This window comes from Loxodonta africana, chromosome 4 (genome assembly GCF_030014295.1).
Source record: "Loxodonta africana isolate mLoxAfr1 chromosome 4, mLoxAfr1.hap2, whole genome shotgun sequence".
Taxonomy (NCBI): domain Eukaryota; kingdom Metazoa; phylum Chordata; class Mammalia; order Proboscidea; family Elephantidae; genus Loxodonta; species Loxodonta africana.
Genome location: NC_087345.1, coordinates 168,665,295 through 168,682,731, shown reverse-complemented (window position 1 = coordinate 168,682,731; position 17,437 = coordinate 168,665,295). Strand labels below are relative to the sequence as shown.

Genomic DNA, 17,437 nt, shown 5'->3' with positions numbered 1-17,437 from the left:
TACAGAGTCAGATGATAAAAAATTAAGCCCAAATACTTAGGGAAATTAAGCATGAATCCAAAAGAGCATTATGATTTAGAAAAACATACAGAATTTTGTTCTTGCTAAACAGTGCATCAATAGTTCATTTTTAGAGCCAGGACTTAAAAAAAAACAACAACAACCCGTTGCTGCTGCATTGATTCCGACTCATGGAGACCCTAAAGGACAGAGGAGAACTGCCCCGTAGGGTTTCCAAGGAGCACCTAGTAGATTCAAACTGCCGACCTTCTGGTTAGCAGCCGTAGCTCTTAACCACTGCACCACCAGGGTTTCCAACCAGGACTTGGAGAACCTACAAATTCAAAGAAAGACTAAACTATGTTCAGTGTGGGGCTGGGTTAAGTTTAAATTTTATTGCCAGTTTTTGAAAAGGCAGAGACCACACACAACAGATGCATGGCACTTAGTTAACCAACATATTACATTTATTGGACTAGCCCACTACAGTTTAGAATAGAAACTTACTAGCAACTTGATTAATAATTTTAGTAGTTGAATATGGATCATAAACTTACTGTGATATCCTATACACATTTGGAAAGGCAGATGTTAAACTCTTCACAAGATTAAAATAGGGCATCTATAAAAAAAATCAAAAAATTCATAAGAAAAATATTCCTGACAACTTCAGTTTACAACACTGGATAATAAAAACTCCCATAATTCATAATAAATATAATCTTTATCTTTTAATTGCCCATTTATAGGTGGATTGTAAACTTTAGAAAAAGGATAGTTTCAAAAAACCAGTTTCCTTTTCAAGTTACAAAAGCAAAGAAGTCAATGGGTTTGTATTTATTTTTTATTAACTTTTATTGAGCTTCAAGTGAACATTTACAAATCAAGTCAAACTGTCACATATAAGTTTATATACACCTTACTCCGTACTTCCACTTGCTCTCCCCCAATGAGTCAGCCCTTCCAGTCTCTCCTTTCGTGACAATTTTGCCAGCTTCCAACTCTCTCTATCCTCCCATCCCCCCTCCAGACAGGAGATGCCAACACAGTCTCAAGTGTCCACCTGATACAAATAGCTCACTCTTCATCAGCATCTCTCTCCTACCCACTGTCCAGTCCCTTCCATGTCTGATGAGTTGTCTTTGGGAATGGTTCCTGTCCTGGGCCAACAGAAGGTTTGGGGACCATGACCGCCGGGATTCCTCTAGTCTCAGTCAGACCATAAAGTATGGTCTTTTTGTGAGAATTTGGGGTCTGCATCCCACTGATCTCCTGCTCCCTCAGGGGTTCTCTGTTGTGCTCCCTGTCAGGGCAGTCATCGGTTGTGGCTGGGCACCAACTAGTTCTTCTGGTCTCAGGATGATGTAGGTCTCTGGTTCATGTGGCCCTTTCTGTCTCTTGGGCTCATAGTTATCGTGTGACCTTGGTGCTCTTCATTCTCCTTTGATTCAGGTGGGTTGAGACCAATTGATGCATCTTAGATGGCCGCTTATTAGCATTTAAGACCCCAGACGCCTCATTTCAAAGTGGGATGCAGAATGTTTTCATAATAGAATTATCTTGCCAATTGACTTAGAAGTCCCCTTAAACCATGGTCCCCAAACCCCCGCCCTTGCTCCACTGACCTCTGAAGCATTCATTTTATCCCGGAAACTTCTTTGTTTTTGGTCCAGTCCAGTTGAGCTGACCTTCCATGTATTGAGTATTGTCCTTCTCTTCACCTAAAGCAGTTCTTATCTACTAATCAGTAAAAAAGCCTCTCCCACCCTCCCTCCCTCGTAACCACAAAAGTATGTGTTCTTCTCAGTTTATACTATTTCTCAAGATCTTATAATAGTGGTCTTATACAATATTTGTCCTTTTGCCTCTGACTCATTTCGCTCAGCATGATGCCTTCCAGGTTCCTCCATGTTATGAAATGGTTCACAGATTCGTCACTGTTCTTTATCAACGTGTAGTATTCCATTCTGTGAATATACCACAATTTATTTAACCATTCCTCCGTTGATGGACACCTTGGTTGCTTCCAGCTTTTTGCTATTGTAAACAGAGCTGCAATAAACATGGGTGTGCATATATCTGTTCGTGTGAAGGCTCTTATTTCTCTAGGGTATATTCCGAGGAGTGGGATTTCTGGGTTGTATGGTAGTTCTATTTCGAACTGTTTAAGATAACGCCAGATAGATTTTATGGTAGTTCTATTTCGAACTGTTTAGATAACGCCAGATGGATTTCAAAAGTGGTTGTACCATTTTACATTCCCACCAGCAGTGTATAAGAGTTCCAATCTCTCCGCAGCCTCTCCAACATTTATTATTTTGTGTTTTTTGGATTAATGCCAGCCTTGTTGGAGTGAGATGGAATCTCACCGTAGTTTTAATCTGCATTTCTCTAATGGCTAATGATCGAGAGCATTTTCTCATATATCTGTTAGCTGCCTGAATACCTTCTTTAGTGAAGTGCGTGTTCATATCCTTTGCCCACTTCTTGATTGGGTTGTTTGTCTTTTTGTGGTTGAGTTTTGACAGAATCATATAGATTTTAGAGATCAGGCACTGGTCGGAGATGTCATAGCTGAAAATTCTTTCCCAGTCTGTAGGTGGTCTTTTTACTCTTTTGGTGAAGTCTTTAGATGAGCATAGGTGTTTGATTTTTAGGAGCTTCCAGTTATCTGGTTTCTCTTCGTCATTTTTGGTAATGTTTTGTATTCTGTTTATGCCTCGTATTAGGGCTCCTAAAGTTGTCCCTATTTTTTCTTCCATAATCTTCATCGTTTTAGTCTTTCTGTTTAGGTCTTTGATCCACTTGGAGTTAGTTTTTGTGCATGGTGTGAGGTATGGGTCCTGTTTCAGTTTTTTGCAAATGGATATCCAGTTATGCCAGCACCATTTGTTAAAAAGACTATCTTTTCCCCAATTAACTGACACTGGGCCTTTGTCAAATACCAGCTGCTCATATGTGGATGGATTTATATCTGGGTTCTCAATTCTGTTCCATTGGTCTATGTGTCTGTTGTTGTACCAGTACCAGGCTGTTTTGACTATTGTGGCTGTATAATAGGTTCTGAAATCAGGTAGAGTGAGGCCTCCCACTTTCTTCTTCTTTTTCAGTAATGCTTTGCTTATCCAAGGCTTCTTTCCCTTCCATGTGAAGTTGGTGATTTGTTTCTCTAATCACATTAAAAAATGACATTGGAATTTGGATCGGAAGTGCATTGTATGTATAGATGGCTTTTCGTAGAATAGACATTTTTACTATGTTAAGTCTTCCTGTCCATGAGCAAAGTTATGTTTTTCCACTTAAGTATGTCCTTTCTAATTTCTTGTAGTAGTACTTTGTAGTTTTCTTTGTACAGGTCTTTTACATCTTTGGTAAGATTTATTCCTAAGTATTTTATCTTCTTGGGGGCTACCGTGAATGGTATTGATTTGGTGATTTCCTCTTCGATGCTCTTTTTGTTGATGTAGAAGAATCCAAGTGATTTTTGTATGTTTATCTTATAACCTGAGACTCTGCCAAACTCTTCAATTAGTTTCAGAAGTTTTCTGGAGGATTCCTTAGGGTTTTCTGTGTATAAGATCATGTCATCTGCAAATAGAGATAATTTTACTTTCTCCTTGCTAATCCGGATGCCCTTTATTTCTTTGTCTAGCCTAATTGCTCTGGCTAGGACCTCTAGCACAATGTTGAATAAGAGCGGTGATAAAGGGCATCCTTGTCTGGTTCCCGTTCTCAAGGGAAATACTTTCAGGCTCTCTCCATTTAGAGTGATGTTGGCTGTTGGCTTTGTATAGATGCCCTTCATTATGTTGAGGAATTTTCCTTCAATTCCTATTTTGGTGAGAGCTTTTATCATAAATGGGTGTTGGACTTTGTCAAATGCCTTTTCTGCATCAATTGATAAGGTCATGTGGTTTTTGTCTTTTGTTTTATTTATATGGTGGATTACATTAATGGTTTTTCTAATATGAAACCAGCCTTGCATAAAAATACTGGTATAAATCCCACTTGGTCATGGTGGGTTAATTTTTTGATATGTTGTTGAATTCTATTGGCTAGAATTTTGTTGAGGATTTTTGCATCTATGTTCATGAGGGATATAGGTCTGTAATTTTCTTTTTTTGTGGTGTCTTTACCTGGTTTTGGTATCAGGGAGATGGTGGCTTCATAGAACGAGTTAGGTAGTATTCCGTCATTTTCTGTGCTTTGAAATACCTTTAGTAGTAGTGGGGTTAAGTCTTCTCTGAAAGTTTGGTAGAACTCTGCAGTAAAGCCATCCAGGCCCAGGCTTTTTTTTGTTGGGAGTTTTTTGATTACCGTTTCAATCTCTTTTTTTGTTATGGGTCTATTTAGTTGTTCTACTTCTGATTGTGGTAGTTTAGGTAGGTAGTGTTTTTCCAGGAATTCATCCATTTCTTCTAGGTTTGCAAATTTGTTAGAGTACAATTTTTCGTAATAATCTGATATGACTCTTTTAATTTCAGTTGGGTCTGTTGTGATGTGGCCCATCTCGTTTCTTATTCGGGTTATTTGTTCCCTTTCCTGTATTTCTTTTGTCAGTTTGGCCAATGGTTTATCAATTTTGTTAATTTTTTCAAAGAACCAGCTTTTGGCTTTGTTAATTCTTTCAATTGTTTTTCTGTTCTCTAATTCATTTAGTTCAGCTCTAATTTTTATTATTTGTTTTCTTCTGGTGCCTGATGGATTCTTTTGTTGCTCAGTTTCTATTTGTTCAAGCTGTAGGGACAGTTCTCTGATTTTGGCTTTCTTCTTTTTGTATGTGTGCATTTATCCATATAAATTGGCCTCTGAGCACTGCTTTTGCTGTGTCCCAGAGGTTTTGATAGGAAGTATTTTCATTCTCGTTGCATTGTATGAATTTCCTTATTCCCTCCTTAATGTCTTCTATAACCCAGTCTTTTTTCAGGAGGGTATTGTTCAGTTTCCAAGTATTTGATTTCTTTTCCCTAGTTTTTCTGTTATTGATTTCTAGTTTTATTGCCTTGTGGTCTGAGAAGATGCTTTGTAATATTTCGATGTTTTGGATTCTGCAAAGGTTTGTTTTATGACCTAATATGTGGTCTCTTCTGGAGAATGTCCCATGTGTGCTGGAAAAAAAAGTATACTTTGCAGCAGTTGGGTGGAGAGTTCTGTATAAGTCAGTGAGGTCAAGTTGGTTGATTGTTGTAATTAGGTCTTCCGTGTCTCTATTGAGCTTCTTACTGGATGTCCTGTCCTTCTCCGAAAGTGGTGTGTTGAAGTCTCCTACTATAATTGTGGAGGTGTCTATCTCACTTTTCAGGTCTGTTAAAATTTGATTTATGTATCTTGCAGCCCTGTCATTGGGTGCATAAATATTGAATATGGTTATATCTTCCTGGTGAATTGTCCCTTTTATCATTATGTAGTGTCCTTCTTTATCCTTTGTGGTGGATTTAAGTTTAAAGTCTATTTTTTCAGAAATTAATATTGCTACTCCTCTTCTTTTTTGCTTATTGTTTGCTTGATATATTTTTTTCCGTCCTTTGAGTTTTAGTTTGTTTGCGTCTCTAAGTCTAAGGTGTGTCTCTTGTAGGCAGCATATAGACGGATCGTGTTTCCTTATCCAGTCTGAGACTCTCTGTCTCTTTATTGGTGCATTTAGTCCATTTACATTCAGCGTAATTATAGATCAGTATTTTAGTGCTGTCATTTTGATGCCTTTTTGTGTGTGTTGTTGACAATTTCATTTTTCCACTTACTTTTTTGTGCTGAGACGTTTTTCTTTGTAAATTGTGTGTTCCTCATTTTCACAGTATTTGACTTTGTTTGCTGAGTCGTTACGTTTTTCTTGGTTTTTATTTTGAGTTATGGAGTTGTTATACCTCTTCGTGGTTACCTTAGTATTCACCCCTATTTTTCTAAGTAAAAACCTAACTTGTATTGTCCTATATCGCCTTGTATCCCTCTCCATATGGCAGTTCTATGCCTCCTGTATTTAGTCCCTCTTTTTGATTATTGTGATCTTTTACATATTGACTTCAATGATTCCCTGTTTTGAGCATTTTTTTTTAATTAATCTTAAGTTGTTTTTGCGATTTCCCTATTTGAGTTGATATCAGGATGTTCTTTTCTGTGACCTTGTGCTGTGCTGGTATCTGATATTATTGGTTTTCTGACCAATTTCGTTTAGTATTTCTTGTAGCTTTGGTTTTGTTTTTGCAAATTCTCTAAGCTTGTGTTTATCTGTAAATATCTTAAATTCGCCTTCATATTTCAGAGAGAGTTTTGCTGGATATATGCTCCTTGGCTGGCAGTTTTTCTCCTTCAGTGCTCTGTATATGTCATCCCATTGCCTTCTTGCCTGCATGATTTCTGCTCAGTAGTCTGAACTTATTCTTATTGATTCTTCCTTGCAGGAGACCTTTCTCTTATCTCTGGCTGCTTTTAAAATTTTCTCTTTATCTTTGCTTTTGGCAAGTTTGATGATAATATGTCTTGGTGTTTTTCTTTTTGGATCAATCTTAAATGGGGTTCGATGAGCATCTTGGATAGATATCGTCCTTCATGATGTCAGGGAAGTTTTCTGTCAGCAGATCTTCAAGTATTCTCTCTGTGTTTTCTGTCCTCCCTCCCTGTTCTGGGACTCCATTCACATGCAAGTTATCCTTCTTGATAGAGTCCCACATGATTCTTAGGGTTTCTTCATTTTTTTAAATTCTTTTACCTGATTTTTTTTCAGCTATGTTGGTGTTAATTCCCTGGTCCTCCAGATTCCCCACTCTGCATTCTAATTGCTCGATTCTGCTCCTCTGACTTCCTATTGCATTGTCTAATTCTGTAATTCTATTGTTAATCTTTTGGATTTCTGAATGCTGTCTCTCTATGGATTCTTGCAACTTATTAATTTTTCCACTATGTTCTTGAATAATCTTTTTGAGTTCTTCAACTGCTTTATCAGTGTGTTCCTTGGCTTTTTCTGCAGTTTGCCTCATTTCATTTCTGAGGTCATCCTTGATGTCTTGAAGCATTCTGTAAATTAGTTTTTTATATTCTGTATCTGATAATTCCAGGATTGTATCTTCATTTGGGAAAGATTTTGATTCTTTTGTTTGCGGGGTCGTAGAAGCTGTCATGGTCTGCTTCTTTATGTGGTTTGATATCGACTGCTGTCTCTGAGCCATCACTAAAATATCGTAGTGATTTATTCTATATTTGCTTACTGAGTCTTATCTTGTTTTGTTTTCTTTCAATATACGTGGATGGGCTACTAGATTGTACTGTCTTGATTGTTGTAGCCCTTGACTTACTTATGACCTATTACCAGCTGCCTTGGGCTGTTACCAGATATATATGCCTGAGTCCATTCACTATTCTTGAGTGGAATCTGATTTTGGGTCATCAAGTGTGTGATGCACCGTAACACCTACCCACCTTGAGAAGTAGTGGTGATAGTTGTGTGCACCAGATTCTAGTAGCAGCAGGGGTTCACACTCCAGGGGGGCAGGATGCTGACAGGCTTCCCCCAAGTGTCAGTGAGGTAGGTGTGTCTCTATTCCTAAAGCACCTTGGTGGGAGGGCTCTGCAGCTGTATTTTAGGCCCGCAATGCAAGTACCTCTACAGATTGGTAGGTGTCACCCTCCTTAGACCCCTAAAGCAGGAGGCCAGGTGGTCTGGGGGGAGCTTCAGCCCTCAGTTCTCTGTTGTGGGTCAGTGAGGGCTCTGTTGAATATGCAGAGATATCAGACCTGGGAAACTTGTTTTTCCAGTAAATCCGCTAAAAAAAAATGTAGTCAGATCTCTATCAGAAATGCCTTTGCATTATAATAGCCAACTTGTTCCCTGTAGGGATGAAAGCCCGAGATATGGATCACATATGCTTGGCTGGAACTGGTTCTGTGTTTTTAGTCCAATTAGGGAAGGATTTTTGGTCCCTGGGTTTTTTGTGGTGGCTTCTCTCAGGCTGGAAGAACGGGTTAGGAAAAGACCAAAAAAAAAAAAAAAAAAAAAAAAGCGCAGTTCACTCTCTGGCTCAGGAAATTCCAATGTTAATGAAGCTGCCTGGGAAGGGGAGAGGAGGGTTCAGAAAAACAGGAGAGAGTAGCACCCCGGAATATAGACAAAGTTACTTATCTTGCTTGGGAAGACTATTTTATCTGAGAGTCCCGAGGGGCATGTCGCCTATGTGTGCTGGCTGGGTAGAGATTGCCCCCGAGGGTCAGGTCCGCAGAAGCCGCAGTCAGTTCCTCCACTGTCAGTCCAAAGCCCAGCGTCAAGGTTCCCTGGCTGGGACGCTGCATTCCCGGCTCCAAACCAGTCACTGCCTCCTGGGGACTTCTCCTCCTGCCAGCCGTGTCGCCGCACCGCCCACGCGGACTGGCTGGGCCCCCTGCCAGGATCAGTTCAGGGGGGTAGGGCTGCGCCCTGTGCGCTGTGACAGGATGCCGTGCTCAGCTCCGCCGCGCCCAGTCCAAAGCCCCGCGTCAAGGTTCCCTGGCTGGGACGCTGCACTCCCGGCTCCAAAACCAGTCGCTGCCTCTCGGCGACTTCTCCTCCCGCCAGCCGTGTCGCCGCGCCACTCACGCTGACCGGCTGGGCCCCCTCCCGAGGTCAGTTCAGTGGGGTAGGGCTGTGCCCCGCGTTTGTGCAATCACAGGATGTTGTGTTCAGCTCCCCTGGGCCCAGTCCTAAGCCCGGCGCCAAGGTTACCTGACTGGGACGCTGGTTTCAGGCTCCGAAAACCGTCTCTGCTTCCCCGTGGTTGTTCGTTCTCCTTCTCTGTCACTCAGGTCAACTCTTTAAATCTGTTTGTTGTTCAGGGTTCGTAGATTGTCATGTATGTGATCGATTCACTTGTTTTTCCGAGTCTTTGTTGCACGAGGGATCCGAGGTAGCGTCTACCTAGTCAGGCATCTTGGCCCCCCTCCTGGTTTTGCACCTCCTGGTTTTGTATAATGTATTCCTTATCTCAGAGTGAGCTTCTGTATTCCTTCCTGTCACGGACTGAATTGTGTCCCCCCAAAATATGTGTCAACTTGGCTAGGCCATGATTCCCAGTATTACGTGACTGTCCACCATTTTGCCATCTGATATGATTTTCCTATGTGTTGTACATCCTATCTCTATGTTGTTAATGAGGTGTGATTAGTGGCAGTTATGTTAATGAGACAGGACTCAATTTATAAGATTAGGTTGTGTCTTAAGTCAATCTCTTTAACGGTTTCGGGTTTTTTAGAAATCTAAGAGAAAAGAAAGGGGAAGGGGTGGGCAGCTTATACCACCAAGAAACAAGGGCTGGGAGAACAGCCCATCCTTTGGACCCAGGGTCCCTGAGCTGAGAAGCTCCTCAGCCAAGGAAGATTGATGACAAAGACCTTCCCCCAGAGCCAATACAGAGAGAAAGCCTTTGCCTGAAGCTGGCACCCTGCATTTGGACTCCTAGCCTCCTAGACTGCGAAAGAATACATTTCTCTTTGTTAATGCCATCCTCTTGTGGTATTTCTGTTAGAGCAGCACTAAATAACTATCCTTTCAGATCTGAAAAGTATGTAGTTTTCAAACAAATTCTTTCCATGTAAATAAGACTGACCATAGAAAAGTAAAGATTAGTATTATTCACATTTTTAAAAATTCTTAAGTTGGTTTAAAACAAAGTATAATCAAAGTCCAAAAGAACACCAGCTCAGAGAGTAAAAAGATTTCAATACTAAATAATTTACATTACTATTAAAAAAAAAAAAAAAAACCCACTGCCGTCGAGTCAATTCTGACTCATAGCAACCCTATAGGACAGATTAGAACTGCCCCAGTATAAACACTGCCTGTTTTAAGTTATTGTTCCCAAAACATACTTAAGAAATAATGTTAAAAAAAAAAAACAAAAAAAACCCAGCAGCACATTTTGATATTAACTTAATCAAAGAACAACTGATCACTCCTAAAAGATTCAGAGGTAGTGACAACAAATATTAATTCCAACAATTATGGGCCAGGAATTATGACAGGCACAGGGGATCCAAAGATACAGATCGCCAGTCTCAAAGAATTCAGGGGACACAGGCATTTTAAAAATTATGAATTTACTAATCTAATGTGTAAGGGCTCTTAGGAAGAACATTTTGAAAAGCACTTCTACAAAAAGGACTAATTTAGCACAACAATAAAAATAAAACTAATCTACTCTATTCATAATAAAGCCTTAAAATGCTTTTACATGTTATCTCATTTGATTCTAACAGTTACTTGCTTTAATAAACCTGGGAAACCTGAAGTTCAGAAAAGTCAAGTCTGAAAAATTCAAACGCAAATATGTTTACAATACATCAAACAAAAATGGCTGTCTACAGAACTGTGTGCATATGATTCTGCTTAAAATTAGAAACACTAAAAAATTCTACACACATGCATACGTGAAAATAAAATACACTCAGAGACAATAGGATTTGTGAGCATATAAATCAGAGTGATAAAATTAGTTATTTTGGAGTAAATAAGATCGTGGGTGTTCTTTGTTTTGCTCCTTTTTCTTGTATATATTTTCTGATTTTTCTGTAACGAAAATGAATTGATTTAGAAATAATAAAATAACAATAAAGGTTGACTTTGTCAGGCAGTGGTGAAATAGGACAGTCTGAGTTTCAGTCTTTCTGCCATGTAGTTGTTGTTATTATTGGTTGCTACTGAGTCCAACTAACGGTGACCCCAAATGTTACAGAATAGAACTGCTCCGTAAGGTCGTCTTGGCTGTAATCTTAATGGAAGTAGATCACCAGGCTTTTTCTTCCATGGTACCACTGGGGTGGGTTCAAACTGCCAACCTTTAGGTTGCCAAACACTGTTTACGTCATTAAGCCAATAAGAACACTTACACCATCCCAGGGAATTACAATGTCTGTCCCTGGGTGGCGCAAATGGTTCAGCTTGACTTGGAAGACAGGCCTGGAGATCTGCTTCCAAAAGGTCACAGCCTTGAAAACCCTATGGAGTAGTTCTACTCTGCACACGTGGGATTGCCATGAGATGGAGCTGACTTGACGGCAACAAACAAGAGAACAAAGTGATAATCCTCCCTTTGGATTTTACAATCATATGACATTTAACCTACTACTTTTCGTTTTTATGGGTAATAAATTCATAGGAATTCATTATACTACTCACAAATAAGGATATGCTAATGGCTTGCTACGAGTCAGAATCGACTTGTCAGCAATGGGTTTGGTTTTGGTTTAATGGAGGAGTGCCAACTATTCAGTCTGAGGGCTAATTATATTCCTTTAACCTGTGCGGAAGGGTTAAAATTACATAGTTAATACAGAGTGCTCTTAACCACTAGGCCGTATAGGAGTTAAAAGCAGGGTCTTAGGAACACAGATTTTGACTCAAATCCCAACATTTCCTAGTTGTGTTACCTTGTGCTATCTTTCTGATAGAGAGATGTTGAGTTTAATTCAGAGTATATAAATAAAGCCCTTAGCTCAGAACCTAGTACACAGTATATATTTAATACAATATCTATTATATTTTCTCCTTCAGGAATACCTTAGGGCAAGCTTTTCCAAAGTGGGGTTACAGGCACTCAGATGAGCAGTTAAGTATTAAAAGGAAGTTGTGGAAACTAGAGCTGTGACACTTAGGTATGCCACTATTAGCAGAAGCAACAACCATTTTTCCAAGAACAAATGTTCTTTTACCTTTCCATCACATAATCTCCCTGGCAGTCCACCTTGCCTCCCATGGATCTTCTTTTTAAAATAAGAGAAAATGCTGGGTAAGAAGCAAAAGCGCAGTATTGACAAGTGATTCGGCACAATCAGATGCCCACTGGTTTTTGCCTATTACAAGGTTTGTTACACTATTAATGGAGAAGTCAGAAGAGTATATAAACACCAGGAAGTGGTAGAGATGAGCTGGAAAGCCAAAGCTGGCTTTATTATGGTTGCTCTTCGCCTCCGAGGATTATCAGGCCCTGAGAGACTCAAAGCAACCAAAACAATGTGCTAGAGGCAGACGCCAGAATGTTAATTGCACTAATTTATAATGAAAAATATCACTGACACATGAATCAGAAGTATGTTATGTTGGTATTGTCAATGCAGTCCCTCGTGGTCACCAAGTAGACATGGAAGTCATCAAGTATATTCTTGTGTCTGAGAAAGATGCTTTGTACACATGGAATCCGGAAAAGGAGTGTCAAAGGAAAGTATCCAGTGGCATTAGATGGTGGATGCATCCATCTCCTCAAATAATGCTCACATCTGTGGTCCTGGAAATATTCGAAGTCTGACTAGGACCATACTGAAATGGATTCCAGTAAAGCCTATCTTTCTGATACCTTTTCCACCTTCTCCCACTTCTACAGGCAGTCCCCAGGTCATGAGCATTCGACTTATGTACAACCTACAATTATGAACCACTCCCCGTAAAACCTATTATTTTAAAAATTCAAGATACGTATACTGGTTCATAACAACAAATGAGCGTTACTTTGCAATATGCACCAAAACATTATTACGTATTATTATGGTAAAGGTGCTTCAGTGTATCTGGAAGTGTTTCTTTAACGTTTTTCATGCATAGAAAGGTAACTATATATTATATACGAAGACAAACACTTGACTAAGGTTAGATGTGAACCGTACCTAACTATCCCCACTTACGTACAAATTCGACTTAAAGACAGACTTAGGACCAGAACTCATCCATAATCTGGGGTCTGCCTGTATGTTCTTTCTTTAGGAATGTAACGTATTCCAAAGAAGTTACTGTCTAGACTGTTCACTAGCCAGCTGCCATTCTCTCTCTAAATGTCCATTTTGGATAATATGCATCAACTTTGGTACAAAGTAGACATTTATACATGTGATAAAACATTACAATTTCATATTGGTGAATGGTGTCTGACAGGTACATGGACATATGAAGTGTACCAAATCTCACTGAAACCAAAGAGTCTTAAATTCCAATAAACTAACAAACAAAAAAGGGGGGCGGGGGTGTGGGGAGGGAGGGCTTTTCAAATGGGAACCCAACACTAATCAATTACTATGTGACTTAAGAAATCTCCAAAGGGCCCCGTGGGACCATAGATTTTGTGCAATTATGCATAACAAAACGGGTCTACCCCATAGCATGCTGAGAATTAACCACCACAAAGTGCAGAACTCACAAAACCATAAAATCACGTCAACTTACAGGTGTTAAATGGACTGGAAGGGGAGAAAAGAGATTGAGTCCAGAGTGTGGGAGGTAGAAGGGAAGAGCCTCAAGGTGTCAAAGTTATTGCTGAGATTCTGACTTGACTTCAGTCAAATTAAAGATAATCCCAAATTCCTGTTTCCGACATCCTCATACCTTTTCTTCTTTTACTGCCCTTGCACCCCCATCCAGGTATGCTCCCCCTCTTAAGCAAGTGCTCCAAACCCCCCCAAAGTGTTGTATGAGTAAAATCTCGTCCACCCTCAGCATCGGACCTGCATTCTCCGCAAGACCTTTTCCTACTAGTCCGAGGCCAATTTGATCCTCTGTATCTCTGAACTCTCGAAGTACCTTTTCCCTAATGTTCCTGGTAAGTTCTGTTCTCCAACGCCCGCTGCAACTTTACCTTTGTCCATACCCTAAGGAGACAATGTGACCACTCCTTTGTTTCCTCTGGCACTTTGCTCCTCGCCGCTCCCTCCTCAAGTTCCAAGTTCTCCCTCTCTCTCCAGGATACCGCTCTGCTCCCCTATGTGGGGCGCCCCTCCCTCAGGCAAACGCTCGGCGGCGACCCCATTCCGTTCCACCACGCGGCTTCGTCCCATCCCAGGCAACCCGTGCCCCACCCCAAGCCAACCCCATGGCCCTCGGCCCACAGGCCCCTGGACGCGCCGACCCCGGCGCACGTGCTCGCTCGCTCCCATTCATTCCGCGGCGCAGCTGTCATTGGCGCCGTGACCTCTGTGCCCCGGCCTCGGCGCGCGCTTGCCGGCCTCACCTTCGTGCCGGCACCCGCCGAGGGGCGCGTCCAAGACGACCCCGCACGGCCCGGGGCGCCGGGCCCTGGGCTCCGCGGGGGCGGCCTCCAGGAGCAGCAGCGCCGCCACCGCCCCCAGCATGAAGCCATGGTTCGAGTCTGAAAGTCGCGGCAGCGGCTGCGGCTCCGCCTATGGCCCCCGACGGTCCTCCTTCCGGGACCCGGAGCCGGAAACCTGGCACAGGAAGAGCTTCGGCTCCGCCCGGACTGGGGCCTCCTGTTCTCCCTCCTCCGCGGGGCTGGGCCGCCGGCCTCACGGAACCTCGGGCGCCTCCTAGGCACGGGAGCCTGCGGGGGCGGCGGGACGCCCGGGACGTTCCGGGAAAGTGGCGGCGGGGCGGCGGCTGGGCCCTTCGCCTCCCCGCCGGCCTGACGCGGGAGAAGCCAAGAGTGACCCCCGAGCCCCTCCCTGCCGCTTGGAGGGTCTGTGAACTAAACCAGAAACAGCAAAGAGGTACCTTTTGAGGACCGACTCTTAGCAAGAAATATCGCAGAGCGCCAAACGTCCAGCGACTGACACTTTTGATCTGCGTGTTTAGGCAGAAACATGACTCAAAAAATCGGGTTCCCGCTCTCCTGCTCAGTCTGGAGGCGACAGTTCGTCTGTCTGTTTCTCTTGGGTGTGACCGAGCACGCTGTTGTCTGCTGCCTGTTGCAGTCTGTCCTTGAAGGAAGTGTCAACTTTACACACCTTACCTGTAACCAGTCAAAGCAGCATCAGGGCTCTTGTGAAAGAGAAGCCAAGTTAGCCTCATCTTTCGACTTCTGGACTCTTTCCTGTGAAAACACTATAGGTATATCGTGTGGTAGTTTGGCAGTCTTGCTCACATCTGGGTATGTGAGTCCCGCTGTTAGGTGTATTGAGCTGTGTCAAATTTTTAATACCTGACAATGTTGAACCTGCTTGTATCCAGCCCAGGAGGTACTGGAGAATGTACAAGATTGGTACACCATGTGGGTTAGAAAGACCTTTCTTAGTTCTATGCCGCGTCTCCTCTTCTCTTGGTAATGAGAGACAGAGAAACAGAACCTGTGATAAAGAAAGAGCAAGTATCTTGCCCAGGGATATACAGTTAGTAAGTGTAGTACTGAACAATTTTTAGACCATTTTCATTTAGAGATTGTTTTAGCCAAATTTAAAACAAAAAACCCTGCATCTTAGTAAGATACTATGGCATGCCTAAGTAGGGGAAGCAGAAAAAATTGATAAGGCTTCCAGTACCACAGTGTTAAGTAAACTCTTGGTGAATAAAAATATCCCACCAATAGGGCATGCAGAAATCAAAAGTAGTTCTTTTGACCCAGCTAGGCCAAGAATGAGTCTAGGAAGTTAAGAACGTTGTCCACGCTGTGCAGGTAGCTACCAAAGAGGAGACTCCTCTTGTGCACAGTCTAGAAACGACTTTGGTCTTTTTTTTTTTATTGCACTTACACTAATGAAACAACTAGAAACAACCAGTTGTTGTGTGCTGTCCAGCTAATTCTGACTCATAGCAATTCTATAAGACAGAGTAGAACTGAGCCATAGGGTTTCCTAGGCTGTTATCTTTATGGGTATGTTCCCAGATTTTTTTCTCCTGCAGAACCGAGGGTGGGTTCCAACCGCTGTACTTACTGATAAAAATGGAATAGCTATGTAATTGAAAGCATTTGCAAATTTGTCATTTCAGTGTTGGAAGGTCAGCTGTACTCTAAGACATTTTCTTGCCACGTTGATGTTACTGTTAGAAACGTGCTATCTATGGGAGCATGTTTTACAGCTAAGAGAAGATGTTAAATTTAATACTTAATGTATTACTATGTCTTGGTTCACAGTACTTCATAAAACATCTCATCCTGATGTTGTTAGGTCATAATGAATTATCAAGGTATTACTGGTAAAAACGAGGTTCAAACATAGTTTCATTGAAAGGTTAGATATTTTTGTAGATTTCATATTCTTATGCAAAGTTGTGAATCCTAAAAAATTGATTTGTGGAATAACTATAAAGGGTTAATATGTTTTTGGCATTTTTGCTGGGGTTTTTAGCCTATGACCGATTAGTAAATTGTAAGAAGGGTGAGAGCTGCATACCTTTAAAGCAGTTAGCCTTTTTTGGTCCATGGCTAGTGATGGCAGGTATTAATTAATCAGCTGCTTTGTCATATATGAATCAATTAGTACAAAATCGTAATTACTAATGGAACATTTTATGCTGTCTATGCTCTGTCAAACTGTTAGAGCATCATAAAGGAGAGTGTATTAATTATATAATTTAGTCCATTTTCACAGAGAGGCTCTCCTGTAAAAGAAAATACACTGTTGATCTGCTTCTCTGAATCATATTGTCAGGTTTTCTGTGTTTCTGTGTTTTCTGTGGCAGATGCTGAAATCATGGGTTTTTTTGTTGACTGCCCATTCATTCTCCCATGGTACTGCCTCTTTTGCCATGTACTTAAGGGAAAGTTTAAAGGGTTAATTCTGGCCCACATTTGCCTGTTTTTATTACTTGTATAACTTCCTTTATAAGGAAGCTACAAGGTAGCTCTTATTGCTATTATAACTGACTTTTAGTTCACCTGGGCTTGAGTGGAATAAATAGGAATTATTCCAAACCCTTGAGCAAATTGTTTAATGCCACCTGTCTCCACTGATTTGAAATATTTTCATTATAGAAGAAATTCTTATATGTACTTTGGACTGTTCCTGTATCGAGTCCACTGATCTTTCCATCTATTCTCGGGCTAAAAATATTTTTAGTTATTGTATTTTAATAATTTCTAGTATGATCAGCAAACTCTCCCATTTGTTTTTCTTCTTTGTTATTTAAGAAATTTCATGCATTTATTTTTTCCATATTTGCACTTTTGTCTGTTACTTCAAAAATATTTAAAAAATCCTATTGGATTTTATTAGATTTCCATTATCCTTATTAAATAATTTGGGAACACTTACATCTTGACAGTATTATCGCTATCTGGAAACATGATGTTTCAGTGTTCCCTAACATTGTCTTGTACTTTTACTAATACACCTACCCTCTTCTAATTGTTGTTGTTTTAATTGCTTTGGATTAGGAAAGTGGATTAAAATTTTAAGAATTCTACTTAAAATATAAGTCAGTACCTTCTGATTATTTAAAGGATGCTTAATGGTCTCGCTCTTTTTTTTTTCCCCTTTCTACAGCTTTTAAAATAAAGTACACGTGCTATTTAGTTCAAGGACCTTATGAGACATACCGTGTCCCTTCAGAGTTAATTTTTAAACTTCTAGCCTTGCACACAGGCAGGCATGTTGTGAAGTTTCTGGTGTGATGCCAGTCATTTGGACATCTAGTAAAACATCTGCCTGGTGTTAGAGTTCTTTATGCCTGTGTCTGTTTCCCTCAGTGAATTGTCAGTTTCTGAAGGGAAGAGAGCATTTGGTTAAGTACCTGGTACCGTATAGTTTGGTTGAATTCCACTGA

At 41.0% G+C, this 17,437-nt stretch overlaps 2 protein-coding genes across 10 annotated transcripts in view; one reads left to right on the top strand and one right to left on the bottom strand.

Moving 5' to 3' along the window:
• PDSS1 (decaprenyl diphosphate synthase subunit 1) overlaps nucleotides 1–14,287 on the bottom strand; it is a 77,365-nt gene extending 63,078 nt beyond the window's left edge. For 2 of the 6 annotated variants that reach the window (XM_064284936.1, XM_064284933.1), the window contains exons 1-2: nucleotides 13,953–14,180; nucleotides 558–622 (exon numbers count right to left, since the gene is read on the bottom strand). In XM_064284936.1, coding sequence (XP_064141006.1) covers nucleotides 558–622; nucleotides 13,953–14,081 — 194 coding nt within the window. In that variant the 5' untranslated portion in view covers nucleotides 14,082–14,180. Of the gene's footprint in view, nucleotides 1–557; nucleotides 623–13,952 lie in introns of all 6 variants that reach the window. The other 4 variants (XM_010590666.3, XM_064284935.1, XM_064284931.1 and 1 more) reach the window with 4 other exon arrangements.
• Nucleotides 14,109–17,437, top strand: part of LOC104845957 (protein adenylyltransferase SelO-like) — a 53,503-nt gene continuing 50,174 nt past the window's right edge. For 2 of the 4 annotated variants that reach the window (XM_023548851.2, XM_023548850.2), the window contains exon 1: nucleotides 14,109–14,445. In XM_023548851.2, the coding sequence (XP_023404619.1) occupies nucleotides 14,124–14,445 (322 nt within the window). In that variant the 5' untranslated portion in view covers nucleotides 14,109–14,123. Of the gene's footprint in view, nucleotides 14,826–17,437 lie in introns of all 4 variants that reach the window. The other 2 variants (XM_010590667.2, XM_023548852.1) reach the window with 2 other exon arrangements.